Source organism: Phalangium opilio, unplaced genomic scaffold (genome assembly GCF_054372755.1).
Source record: "Phalangium opilio isolate 3A_F unplaced genomic scaffold, DU_Popi_V2 ptg000352l_1, whole genome shotgun sequence".
Lineage (NCBI taxonomy): Eukaryota > Metazoa > Arthropoda > Arachnida > Opiliones > Phalangiidae > Phalangium > Phalangium opilio.
The window spans coordinates 930,423-944,354 of record NW_028324228.1 but is presented as its reverse complement, the minus strand read 5'-3'; the positions used below and the strand labels follow the sequence as shown (position 1 = coordinate 944,354).

At 39.6% G+C, this 13,932-nt stretch overlaps 1 protein-coding gene across 3 annotated transcripts; it reads right to left on the bottom strand.

Moving 5' to 3' along the window:
- Window positions 1-6,407: 6,407 nt before the first annotated feature.
- On the bottom strand, window positions 6,408-13,601 carry LOC149602746 (uncharacterized). 3 transcript variants are annotated; one of them, XM_089860353.1, is made up of 3 exons: window positions 13,021-13,601; window positions 7,919-8,200; window positions 6,408-7,827 (listed from the first exon to the last, which is right to left on the bottom strand). In XM_089860353.1, the coding sequence occupies exon 3, from the start codon at window positions 7,651-7,653 to the stop codon at window positions 6,646-6,648; it is 1,008 nt and encodes a 335-aa protein (XP_089716479.1). In that variant the 5' UTR covers window positions 7,654-7,827; window positions 7,919-8,200; window positions 13,021-13,601; the 3' UTR covers window positions 6,408-6,645. The 3 variants fall into 3 exon arrangements, with proteins under 3 accessions (XP_089716479.1, XP_089716481.1, XP_089716478.1); XM_089860355.1 differs by lacking the exon at window positions 13,021-13,601 and having other exon boundaries at window positions 6,408-7,620; window positions 7,689-7,827; window positions 7,919-8,419; XM_089860352.1 differs by lacking the exon at window positions 7,919-8,200.
- Window positions 13,602-13,932: the final 331 nt, after the last annotated feature.

Below are 13,932 nucleotides of genomic sequence, written 5' to 3'. Positions count from 1 at the left end.
GAACTCTGAACCGCTGAACCAAATTTAATATTTACATAGCTTAGCATGGTCTGAACTCGGGTGACTATTGTACTGAACTCTGAACCGCTGAACCCAATTTAATATTTTTATAGCTTAACATGGTCTGAACTCGAGTGACTATTTTACTGAACTCTGAACCGCTGAACCCAATTTAATATTTTTATAGCTTAACATGGTCTGAACTCGAGTGACTATTTTACTGAACTCTGAACCGCTGAACCCAATTTATTATTTTTATAGCTTAGCATGGTCTGAACTCGAGTGACTATTTTACTGAACTCTGAACCGCTGAACCCAATTTATTATTTACATAGCTTAGCATGGTCTGAACTCGAGTGACTATTTTACTGAACTCTGAACCGCTGAACCCAATTTATTATTTACATAGCTTAGCATGGTCTGAACTCGAGTGACTATTTTACTGAACTCTGAACCGCTGAACCCAATTTAATATTTTTATAGCTTAACATGGTCTGAACTCGAGTGACTATTTTACTGAACCCTGAACCGCTGAACCCAATTTATTATTTTTATAGCTTAGCATGGTCTGAACTCGAGTGACTATTTTACTGAACTCTGAACCGCTGAACCCAATTTATTATTTACATAACTTAGCATGGTCTGAACTCGAGTGACTATTTTACTGAACTCTGAACCGCTGAACCCAATATAATATTTACCTAGCTTAGCATGGTCTGAACTCGAGTGACTATTTTACTGAACTCTGAACCGCTGAACCCAATATAATATTTACATAGCTTAAATTGGTCTGAACTCGAGTAACTATTTTACTGAACTCTGAACCGCTGAACCAAATTTAATATTTACATAGCTTAGCATGGTCTGAACTCGGGTGACTATTGTACTGAACTCTGAACCGCTGAACCATACTTAATAGTTATGTAGCTTAACATGGTCTGAACTTGAGTGACTATTTTACTGAACTCTGAACCGCTGAACCCAATATAATATTTACCTAGCTTAGCATGGTCTGAACTCGAGTGACTATTTTACTGAACTCTGAACCGCTGAACCCAATTTAATATTTTTATAGCTTAACATGGTCTGAACTCGAGTGACTATTTTACTGAACTCTGAACCGCTGAACCCAATTTATTATTTTTATAGCTTAGCATGGTCTGAACTCGAGTGACTATTTTACTGAACTCTGAACCGCTGAACCCAATTTATTATTTACATAACTTAGCATGGTCTGAACTCGAGTGACTATTTTACTGAACTCTGAACCGCTGAACCCAATATAATATTTACCTAGCTTAGCATGGTCTGAACTCGAGTGACTATTTTACTGAACTCTGAACCGCTGAACCCAATATAATATTTACATAGCTTAAATTGGTCTGAACTCGAGTAACTATTTTACTGAACTCTGAACCGCTGAACCAAATTTAATATTTACATAGCTTAGCATGGTCTGAACTCGGGTGACTATTGTACTGAACTCTGAACCGCTGAACCATACTTAATAGTTATGTAGCTTAACATGGTCTGAACTTGAGTGACTATTTTACTGAACTCTGAACCGCTGAACCCAATTAATTATTTTTATAGCTTAAATTGGTCTGAACTCGAGTGACTATTTTACTGAGCTCTGAACCGCTGAACCCAATTTAATATTTACATAGCTTAGCATGGTCTGAACTCGAGTGACTATTTTACTGAACTCTGAACCGCTGAACCATACTTAATATTTACAAAGCTTAGCTTGGTCTGAACTCGAGTGACTATTTTACTGAACTCTGAAGTTCTGAACAGAGTTAATTGTTGTGGATGCCTTATATGTATGTTGCTATCGTATGCTTTACAAATATACTCTACATTCCTCTGCATACACAAACCTATTTCTTGTATACGAATATCCTATGAAAAACATTAACATGTACGAAAATGGGCCAAGCCTCGCCTCGTGCCCTCTCCGCCGTAAAACGTTCTGAGATCCCATGTAGAGCCAAGTCTGTCATTTTCTTCTTATTTAATCGCCAATTGAACATTATGTTATAAATTAAGTCCTTTTCCTAATTAATAACCAATATTCTTTGACTAACATTATTATACATCTTTGTTCGTATCAAAAATATCGTGATTTGGCAATCGCTGGTAATTACCTTATAAACGTGTACATAGTGTTATGCATAACTTGCCTTATAAACTTGTAAATAGGGTTATGCATAACTCACCATATAAACTTGTTTGTACATAGGGTTATGCATGACTCTTCTTATAAACTTGTAAATATCCCCTCGACCATAAAATCAAAGATTTAGTGAATATTCCCTCGACTTCCTTTTAATATTACTTATTTGCGATTGCCAAGTCACGATATTTTTGATACGAACAAAGATGTATAATAATGATAGTCAAAGAATATTGGTTATTAATTAGGAAAAGGACTTAATTTATAGCATAAATGTTCAATTGGCGATTAAATAAGAAGAAAATGAGAGACTTAACTCTACATGGGATCTCAGAACGCTTTACGGCGGAGAGGGCACGAGGCGAGGCTTGGCCCATTTTTGTACATGTTAATGTTTTTCATAGGATATTCGTATACAAGAAATAGGTTTGTGTATGCTGAGGAATGTAGAGTATATTTGTAAAGCATACGATAGCAACATATAAGGCATCCACAACAATTAACTCTGGAGCATGAAGATGCACAGTTTCTTAGTTGAATTTTCTTTTTGGCATCGAAACTTGAATGCCTGCTAGTTCGTACAGGTAAAAGTTCGTCTTCATGGCTTAGATTGCTCACCACGGAACTAGTATCGCTGACGCAATTTTCTTCGATATCGTTAAGCTCGGAGTCGTCAAAGTGTGGCTGGTATTATTGCTATGTGCTACTTTCGCCACTTCTTAATCTCAGATAAATTTTTAAGGAATTTAATGGCAAGCAGGACAGGCCACTCCCTCCATGGCTTGCGGCCCCGAAAGTTAGCTAACGGTCCCGTGGGATTTTGCCCAACTGCCCAGTCCGCCCCTGCCATATTCCCATGCTAAGCTATGTAAATACTAAATTGGGTTCAGCGGTTCAGAGTTCAGTAAAATAGTCACTCGAGTTCAGACCATGCTAAGCTATGTAAATATTAAATTGGGTTCAGCGGTTCAGAGTTCAGTAAAATAGTCACCCGAGTTCAGACCATGTTAAGCTCTAAAAATATTAAATTGGGTTCAGAGTTCAGTAAAATAGTCACTCGAGTTCAGACCATGTTAAGCTATAAAAATATTAAATTGGGTTCAGCGGTTCAGAGTTCAGTAAAATAGTCACTCGAGTTCAGACCATGTTAAGCTATAAAAATATTAAATTGGGTTCAGCGGTTCAGAGTTCAGTAAAATAGTCACTCGAGTTCAGACCATGCTAAGCTAGGTAAATATTAAATTGGGTTCAGCGGTTCAGAGTTCAGTAAAATAGTCACTCGAGTTCAGACCATGTTAAGCTATAAAAATATTAAATTGGGTTCAGCGGTTCAGAGTTCAGTAAAATAGTCACTCGAGTTCAGACCATGTTAAGCTATAAAAATATTAAATTGGGTTCAGCGGTTCAGAGTTCAGTAAAATAGTCACTCGAGTTCAGACCATGCTAAGCTATAAAAATATTAAATTGGGTTCAGCGGTTCAGAGTTCAGTAAAATAGTCACTCGAGTTCAGACCATGTTAAGCTATAAAAATATTAAATTGGGTTCAGCGGTTCAGAGTTCAGTAAAATAGTCACTCGAGTTCAGACCATGCTAAGCTAGGTAAATATTATATTGGGTTCAGCGGTTCAGAGTTCAGTAAAATAGTCACTCGAGTTCAGACCATGCTAAGCTATGTAAATATTAAATTGGGTTCAGCGGTTCAGAGTTCAGTAAAATAGTCACTCGAGTTCAGACCATGCTAAGCTATAAAAATATTAAATTGGGTTCAGCGGTTCAGAGTTCAGTAAAATAGTCACTCGAGTTCAGACCATGTTAAGCTATAAAAATATTAAATTGGGTTCAGCGGTTCAGAGTTCAGTAAAATAGTCACTCGAGTTCAGACCATGCTAAGCTAGGTAAATATTATATTGGGTTCAGCGGTTCAGAGTTCAGTAAAATAGTCACTCGAGTTCAGACCATGCTAAGCTATGTAAATATTAAATTGGGTTCAGTGGTTCAGAGTTCAGTAAAATAGTCACTTGAATTCAGTCCATCGAGATTCAAGTCTTTGTTTATTACTCCTATTTGAATTCTCTATGAGAGTGGATGGTAGTTTTTCACCCATGTAGAGATTTTAGTACCAAGTTCAGTAATTCAGCGGTTCAGAGGGTTCAGTATTTTAGTCACACCCTTTAGATGACCCATAATTTAGAAAATCGCGTCAGGGATTTTCTATTTACACTCAATCCTAACTCTTAATGTTAATTTCTACGGAGCTTAACATTATCGCGTGAAAAGAATTTTCAGAGTTAGACCCAAGGTTTCGCAACCAAGGGTGTGCACTTTTTTCACAAATAAACTTTACAGCAATAGATTAGCAAAGGCACATCTCTCAGTGTAAAGTTTAGTTAACCATTTTGTATTGGTTTCAAAAAATGTTATTTCAAAATCATGCGCCAGCACGCTCACATTTCATTGAAAGTTTGTCATTTAAGAATTTTCCCTTCTATATACTAAGAATCTTCATCAAACATTGACGAGCATTCCAAGACTCGAACCTGCAATGTTTTGCCTCGAATACAAACGCGTTATCCATTACGCCACATGCCTGTATTTGTAACAACAAAAAAAATTATCCAAACATTGTATTTACAGGATTATTTATTTTATGATGTCTAAAAGATCTGTAAAAATAAACACCGAGCTTGCCAGGACTCGAACCTGCAATCTTCTGCTCCGTAGGCAGAAGCGTTATCCTATTCGCCACAAATCCGTTGGAGGCAGAACATAATACTATGCCTGGAAATTTCAACCTATCACAGCCCTTAAGTTTTTCCCAAAAACTGCCACTGCCAATGAAATGCCTTCAGTTTGATTTTGATTGACCAATGAGCGAGCTTAGGAGAGGTAGGAGGAGATTTCTTTGGCAGCTGAATTCGGACACAGACATTATAAACTCCAATATTTTAATTACCCACTTCTCTAGTTTAGCAGACGATGTGCCCTGGTCAATGGTCATGGATCATTTTATTTAGTAGTTAAAAAATCCTTATTTCCCACCCTGGTCAGCCATAAGCGAAAGACGTGACGTCATGCGAGACTGCACAGTACGAATTTACTTTCGTCATCGCGAAAATTCGCCTCAGAAAAGAGCCATCTAACGGTCACTAAGCGCAAATTCAAAATATCACATAAAAAATGCTTCTGTCGTACATACATTTCAAGGCCTAGTATTAGAGTTGGCAGTGCCTTCACCTAATATTGTAGCAGTCGACGGGATCACGAGGCTGAACTTATTTTTATTTTATGGTACTAAAGCGCCACCAAGCGAGAAAACACGGCGAAATAAATTAGTTTAAAAAAAATTCTCGCTTCGCGATAGGACGGGCCTAGATCATCTCGGAGGCTCCGTTTGAAATGTTACCTTCCAATTCGTTGCTTCGTTTGTCATTCGTGATAAGATCTATAAGACGCCGACCGATCCACTGAATAACATTTGAAAGTTCAGTTTCGCACTCATCGAAACGGATTACTGGGTCTATTCCACATTCTGAGCACATTAAATTATTGATCCATTGGCACCACGATTACAAAAATGCTGAGTGGCCCCCTCGATCTCCTTCGCAAATTCTTTTAGACTACCACAATTCTTCATATATAGTAGAAGCCTTTTCCTTTTACCCGAATCGTCAGTTGTAAAGAAATCATTATTTTCAAAATCTCTCAAAATTAAATCAACCGACACATATTCCATTTTGCCTGCCTAACAAATTACAATACCGCATTAAATGTTCTTTAAGGCTTGGTTGGTCCAAGTTTAAACAAACTAGCAGACGATTTAGCCATCACGTGACATTATTGCAAAGAGTTAACGTTTGGAGCGCTAGTTACGGAGGTACTACTTTCAGAGAATCAATGACGTAAGAAAGCTTATCCCTGATTGTTCAGATAGTATAAGGGTTGAGGAGAAGCTCGTTGATCTCTCAGTTTACAGGAAGTCTACAGCCAAAGGCTACGAATCGCTTCTGAACCTCACTTTTTGTTTTCATATCTATCCGCCTTTGGTCGTTCTCGTTTCCATAAGCAACGCCATAAGGTTTCGTTAATATTTGCGGTCATCGGTCGTCGATTTCCACCGGATACGAAAAGCGATATTATCTTTATCGTTTGATTCATTTACGAATAATCTTCTCTAGTTATCGGTCTAAATATCTAATAAAATAAAACGAAAGAGAACTCTGATACGTAATTTAGATTACGTTAAATCACCTTCGTGTTTATTTATAAACCAAACAATAACATAGAAACTGTATTACAAATATTTTGGGCAATAATAGAACTACTGGAAATTATAAAATACACGATTTTATCAGTGAGTTAAATTTATCACGACCGCACTTGTTATGCTTGTAGTTGTTCGGTTTATGTTGTTAATGAGCAACGGGGAAATGTTCTTATTTAATTATGCAAATGATATTACAAGATTCAATCACCATTCGTGCTCCCATCCATGATGCTCGTGACCTTCACCTCCATCCGATCCATGATGCTCGTGACCATCAACGCCATCAGAACCATGGTCTTCATGCTCCCAACCGTGATGTTCATGGCCTCCATCACCTACGCCACCACCAGAGTGACCACCATCGTCGTGTTCGTGATGATGCTCTTTCTTGTGATGCTCACCGTCTTCCCAGTGCTTTTTGTGATGTCCTCCGTGTTTCTTATGTTCGTGATGTCCATGATAGTGCTTTCCTCCTTTGTGGTGTTCATCGCCATGGTGTTTCTTCCAGTGTTCGTGTCCATGCTTGCCGTATTTGTCAGAGTGGTGTTTGTGAGCGTGATGCTTCTTTCCGTGATCCTTCTTTTCGTGCTTGCCACCTTCGTGTTTCCAGTGCTTTTTGAACTCCTTGTGATGTTTCTTATAATCTCCATCCTTGAAGATATCGTGGTACTTTTTATGATCTCCGTGTTCTTCCTTGTGGTAGGATTTCTTGAATCCGTGTTTCTTGTGGCCCTTATCCTTATGGTGATGCTTGCCTACTTTACCCTTTTCGTGGCCATCTCCGTGCCAGTGCTTCTTGTGATGATGCCCATGGTGTTCGTGTCCGTGTTTCTTGTGTGCTTCCTCGTGTCCGCCGTGTTTTTTAAAATGGTGGCCACCTTTCGCGTCGTGATGGTGTCCACCGTATTTCTTGTGGTGTCCGTGATGATGGGCGCCTTTCTTGTGTCCTCCTTCGTGGTGACCGTGTTCCCCACCGTGCCCCTCTTTCTTGTGATGGTGGCCTTCACTTTCGTGACCGTGTCCATGTCCACCGTGATGGTGCCATCCGGATTCAGCCGTATCAAGTTCTTTGTAGTCGTAGAGAACGCGAGTGGATTCGGCTATATCAAGATCCGTGGTTTCATTTCGGGGTACATCGGCAAATGCGTACGAAAGTACAAAACAGAGAACCACCAAGCCCTGAAAATGGTAAGTGACTGTTATACGATACATGGGAAACTATTGGAAATGTTTCAACATCTACTTACCAAATGGGCTTTAACAACTGTCATTTTTACGTACGATTTCAGCCAATTCCAAATCCGTTGTATGTATTTCCTTCACAGGGTTTTGGAGATGTGATAAAATGTGTTTGCAGACCTATCCTTAAAGGCACAGTATCACACCCTATTTTTTCAAAAATAGAAAATTTAGTTCACTTTTTCAACACAGATGGTGCCATAATCTATATGGCCCTCTTTTTTAGCTAAGTTCGCACTTGCTAATAATCTTTGCTAGCTGGACTAGAAGGCGAGTCTATTCTGTATTTTGGGGGTGTTGGGCTAAAAGTCGTGGTTAATATGAGGAGTTGAGAGGTGGAGCAAATCCGTCGCACGTGTTCTTTCAACTTCTTACCAAGTCGGTTTTCCCGCTCTCACTTCCTAAATTCTTTTTTTAATCAAACGTGTTGTGTATGTTCGTGCGCGGGCGGTTTTATTTTCTAACGGTTCTTAGGCCGGTCGTTGTGGAATTTAATTTATTATGGAAATAATAGAAGAACCTATAGGATTTAAAAGTAAAACATATAAAGTGAATGTAGGAAAAGCTGTTTTTGAGTTTTTGGTTGCACGCGCGTTCGATTGGCCTCAAAACGCTTATCACACATTTTAACCCAAAAAATCAAAGGGTCACATGGCCGTTAATGAAAAGAACACCGTTTTTTGGCCCTAATTTTGAAAATACTAGTTCAAATATCTTTAAATTTTAATGAGATATACAAAATAAGGTTTGTTATTTTTGTGCAAAGTTTCAAAAGTTCGTCTTTTATAGTTTTGTTGTAAAAAAATTAAAACGAAAATTAGCCACAATTAAAGGGCAAGCTTAGTCTTCAAACGGTTTAAATGTTTTTTTTTTCGGTATCACTGGTTCGAATCTCTTGAAATTTAAGGGAGAGGCATATTGAAGGGTTTTAAATTATCGTGCATGTTTAAACCGTTTGAAGACTAAGCCCTTTAATTAAGGCTAATTTTGGTTTTAATTTTTTTTTTTTGCAATGAAACTATAAAAGAGAAACTTTTGAAACTTCGCGCATAAATAAAAAACCTTACTCTGCACATCTGGCACATTTCATTAAAATTTCAAGAAATTGTTAAACGGGCTTCTTTAGAGCGTGCAGCATAAGCGTGATGGAATGGGCTGTGATCCACCGATTTAGTGTAAAAAATCGGAAGTCGCTCCCGTTACCAAAGTTTCTACATGGATAAAGAATGCGCGTGAGGAAATTTGTTTTCACTCTACAGGATAGGCAACTCCCTATCTCGAACGACAGCTTATTCTATTATGTACTCTGTTACAGCATCGGTTGTTAGCAAGCGCAAAGCTAGATCTCTATGTAACCTAGTTCTGTAAGTGCCGACAAGAGACGGAAAACTTCAGGATCTTCAGGATTTAAAATATCCGCGCCTTAGTTTCAAATACGTGTAGGCAATTTCACACGTATTTGAAACTAAGGTCCGTGCACTCGAGCCAAAAAACTCGCGGATATTTTAAATCCTGAAAATCCTGAAGTTTATTGTCTCTTGATAGCACGTACAAAGCTACGTTACATAGAGACCTAGCTTTACGCGTGCTGACAACCGATGTTGTAACAGGGTATATACAGAATAAGCTGTCGTCCGAGATAAAGTGAAAACAAATTTCCTCAGGCGCATTCTTTATCCATGGTTTCTACCTTTCGCTAAGCTTAAATAGAACTTTGGACTATGACAGTAGGGGGTCATACAATTTCGAGTAATAGAGTAATTTCGGTTGAGAGGGGGAGTGAACTTTGTATCCCCTACGTTAGGGGCAACTTTGTACTAGAGAATACTATTTGCCCCCGGAAGGGAAGGGGAGGGGGGATATCACTAAGTTAAGAGATAGAGGGTTGTGACGTTGCCGTATATGGGAAAGAAATTAATCTATAGACGAATAGGTCTATTACAAACAGAGACACCAACACACGGGGGCGAGGCCGGCATTGGGATATCCTCCCTCTCGCCAAGAGGCTCCGCAACGTCAGACCAAGTCCGAGTTCACTACACGCGGCAGGCTAACCATAGAGACTAAACCCCAAGGAGTGGCAGGAGTGCCTTAACTTGTTGCCCCTTAAACCGGTTTTTCCTGGTACAAGGCGACTTCCGCTAAGCAAAATTAAACGGGCCGGAAGCTCTCGTGTACCAATTTAAGAGCAACATCATTATTTGCGATTGTAGAGCGGGGGACCTGCCACTCCTTGGGGTTTATAGTCTCTATGGGCTAACTAATAGCGTTTTCCTTTGGGTCCTCGCGGAGCGCTCCCAAGGAGCAATAAAAATTGTAGTAGTAGTTTCCAGCTTCGTTAAAGACTGTTTTTGAATAATAGGATCTCCTAGTTTTATTCCTTCATGGGAGCGCTCCGCGAGGACCCAAAGGAAAACGCTATAACTCGCACCAAAATCCCTTCGATATGTTTTTTAACACCAGGTATCAGATTAAATTCCCAAAAAATTCAAAAAGATTTCAATGGAACATTTTTACCCGAGATTACACGCATGGTTTTACCGAGTAAAGTTAAATTTGAAATAAAGGCCTATTAGTAATTAGTGTATGAATAGAAGACAAATAATAAAAATAATAATAATAAATTAATTCTCCTTTGAATCCTTTTCGGGGCGTATATTTGAGCACGGTACCCTTCCTGGGGCACATTTACATGAACCACCGCATTCTTTCCCCAAAGCTCTACATGGGCACCCGCCACGTGGGCCTCTGTTTCCCAATTCTCCTATAATTGCTGCTCAGGTACAAGCATTTCTGCAATCACAACTATTGCACTGCAAAATCGCTTTTACCACTTCAACAGGGATGTCTTCAATGTTATCATAAGGACATTATCTCTCTCTAAGGGCCCAAGATTCTATGTTACGGTTGAAATGTATGTATGTCCGATTTGGTCAGCCATCCGTCTCATCTCAAGTGGTATAATAATTGTATAGCCTAAAGAGAGGCCGAGCGCATTCGCTGCAGAGTAACCCGGCATTGAACATTTTTCCCTCCTTCAAAGATTTCTCACACCATCTCTTCGTAATTTTTGCTAAGCGCGAATTTACCTCTTAGTCTTGTGTCTGAGAGAGCTGGGGGGTTCTGGAAATTCTCTTACTTATTTTTTCCCCTCAGTCCTTCCTCTCTCGCCTCCCAGCCTGTTTTAGTTTGATTCCCAACCGCTTGGGAGCGTTATCTCGGAGCTCGCGTCTAGACCACGACCGGCTTAGGTTATCGGTCGTGGCTGATTTTGAAAACTATTTTTCTCTCCCGCGAATTTCACGAAAAATTCGTTAGGAGCCCCTATACAAAATCTACGTCACATCTAGCAGAACTAGATGTTTTTGCTAATAGATGCGCTTGGGCCCTTAGAGAGATGATGTCCTTATGATGTTATCAATTGATTACGATTAAAAACTCGCGAAAGGGTAATAAAATTATTTGGACAGAGTGACCCGAGTCAAAGAAGATACACGCCCCAGGAATGGAAACTGTAGCTTCCTCTAGTGTAAATTTTTGTCTCTCCCCTCCTAGTACGCTCCAAAGGCAGGCTCGGTCGACCGAGGTATTTCCGGCTACATCGAACTTGCATAGACCGGAAGTTCCTTGTCAACCCAACCCCGAGACATACCTTCCATTCCTGGAGCGTATATTTTCTTTGCCCGAGTCTAGTGACTGAAAAGCAGCGAATGAGACAACTCAGGAGTAAAAAAATTCTTACTCTTTTTACCATTGAAAATTTGAACAATAAAAAATAAAGGAAAGTTTTTGGTTTCCCTTTACTTAGACCGAACCTAAGCCCTCAAAATAATCTAATAGGCGTGACCTTTATGCATTTTACCACCAACATAGCATAAACCATAGAGAATTTATAGGAGTAGTAACGCCTAAACTTGGGACCTTTTGATGAATGTGCTTGGGAGTACTGCCTACTATACTTCTGTTGATGAGAAGATGCCTATACAATCATAATTAGGGCTGGTGATACTCTATAGAAAAACAAGTAGTCCGCTCATCTGCTCTTGAACACGACTATAGCAAGGCGGAACTGAAAGCTATGCTGTTTAGTCCTCCTTATATTTATTCTCAATGATTCGAAGTTCGAAGAAATGCCCTAGAGAAGCTTTTTTTTTTCAAGTGCAGGGCAGTATGGAAAGTTTTGGAGGGCAATACCACCGTGAAAACGGGATTAGGGGGTAGTGAAACTGCACGTGTCAAAAAATAGAGTGGGGGAGGGGTAAATTCTTTCGGTTTTGGATGGGGGGACTAAAATAGAGATGATGAAGGGGTTCATGATGGTTTTCCCCGTTTTTTTTCTGAGGGCGCTACTTGACGGCAGGGCAAAATTTCTAGTTTTTGAAACTATGTCCTGACTAGAAATTCGGTGATCCTGTGCCTTTAAATACTCGAATAATTAGTACATTCTTCCTTAATTCCTACAAGTTTTTATTAACTATGGCAAAAACCCACCAAACAATTAATATACCAGTATTTTCAGCAGAACATAAAAACAATTTATTATTCAATGAAGAAGTTTTGTAAATATCGAAAAACCATGTCTATCAACCAAATTACTTTCTTTCGGTTACTACCTTTTTGTCGAGCATCAAAGGGACGTACTCTAAAATTTTCATATTATCTAGGCGCTTCATACGCATGAAACGTTCGACCTCGTCGATAAACCGCATGGGGTTTTTGCTAGGAGCGTCCCCAAATTTGGGCAATGCCACCTGTATGTCGCGGCCAGCGTAAGCGGGTAATCCGGCATAAGGGGGTTCAAAATTTAGGGGGTGGCCTTGCTCTGCCTTTTCTACATGCAAATTATCGCGAGGCGCGTAACTTCTAGATCTAGCGGTAGTGACGGGAATACCAGTGTAGGGGTCATAGATCTCCGTCGAATCAGAGCTTGATCTAGGGGTGTTTCCAGGTTGGGAATTAGCGTGTCCCTTGGCTAAGACTTGTTGCATTAATGCTTGACTTTGTTTCTGACCCTCCATCAGCAATTTAAGAGTAGCATTTATGTCTTTAATTTGCTTTTTTAAGAGTAGCATTTATGTCTTTAATTTGCTTTTTAACTACTAAAGGGGCCATTTCTTCGCCGTCACTACTACTGGAATTTTCATCTGCCATTGTTAACAGGTATATTAAAAATAAAGGGCTGAGCCTTTCTTTACGCGATAGTTAAATATAAAGACTGAACAAAATATAATCGTCTTCGAAAATGATATAGCATCAAATACAAATAAAACTGTCCTCAGTGAGTTTTTTAAAATTTTACACCGACAAAATTAAATTAGTGGTAATTGTAAATTTTCTTACTGGTACGTTATCAGTTCTTTTTGGGGATTATGATGCTTTCTTCTTTCCGGCGTGGTTTTAGCTTCGTTGCTGGTTGGCGCTCGTAGTTTCCAAGAGGCGTTACGATGTGGTCTTCCTGTCCTTACGGGTTACGGAGATATCGTGTACGGCTTATGATCTTGAAAAAAAAAATCGGGCGGAATCCTTTGTCTTCAGCAGCGGCGGTCCACGTGGGTTAGGTTTTTCGGCGGGAAAGGGTCCAGTTGGCTCCCGTTGTTCCTTTGTTGATTATTTTCGTTTTGTTAGTTCCTCCAAGAGTTTGTAGTCTTTCTGGTCAGCGTAGTATTTCTTGGGTGCAGCATTCGTTTGGTAGAGTTTGTCCGTAAATCGATTTTACTTGACTAACTGAATTTTAATGAAAGCTGTCCCGCGCCTCCACCATATTTGTAGCGGGCAATCGCGTATTGAGCAGCGCGAGGGGGTTGTTTGCCATAAAACTACAAAATAATTGAGTCCAACCGCACGTTGAGGATATAAGAAAAAACATAAGTTTATTTACATGAGTTTAGTTTAGTAAAGGAAAACCTTTTAACCTCTCTCAACCATCTCTTGGTTCGAACTGTCTTTTCCTCTCCCTCAACCCCGGCTTAACGCCTCTCGCGGACAAAAGGGGTTGTGGGAGAACCATAGGCGAAAAAACTTTCCATCACGTGGTCAGCGCGCAAAGCGCGGGACCCGTGGGTTTTTAGGGGCATCTCTCCTGAGATGACTAAGAGGTATTTTTCAGTAGGAAAAATACCTTTTCGATACTTTTACATTACTTGGGGAGGGGAGCCAAATACGGGTGTTACACCTAGCTAGTTCGTTCGACCTGTCTTCGCATTACATCTTTATTAAATTATAACTTATAATTTTTCTCACATGAAAACACTT

Excerpts from the sequence above, each read along its gene's own strand:
- LOC149602746 (XM_089860353.1), bottom strand. The coding sequence starts at position 7,653 with ATGTATCGTATAACAGTCACTTACCATTTTCAGGGCTTGGTGGTTCTC.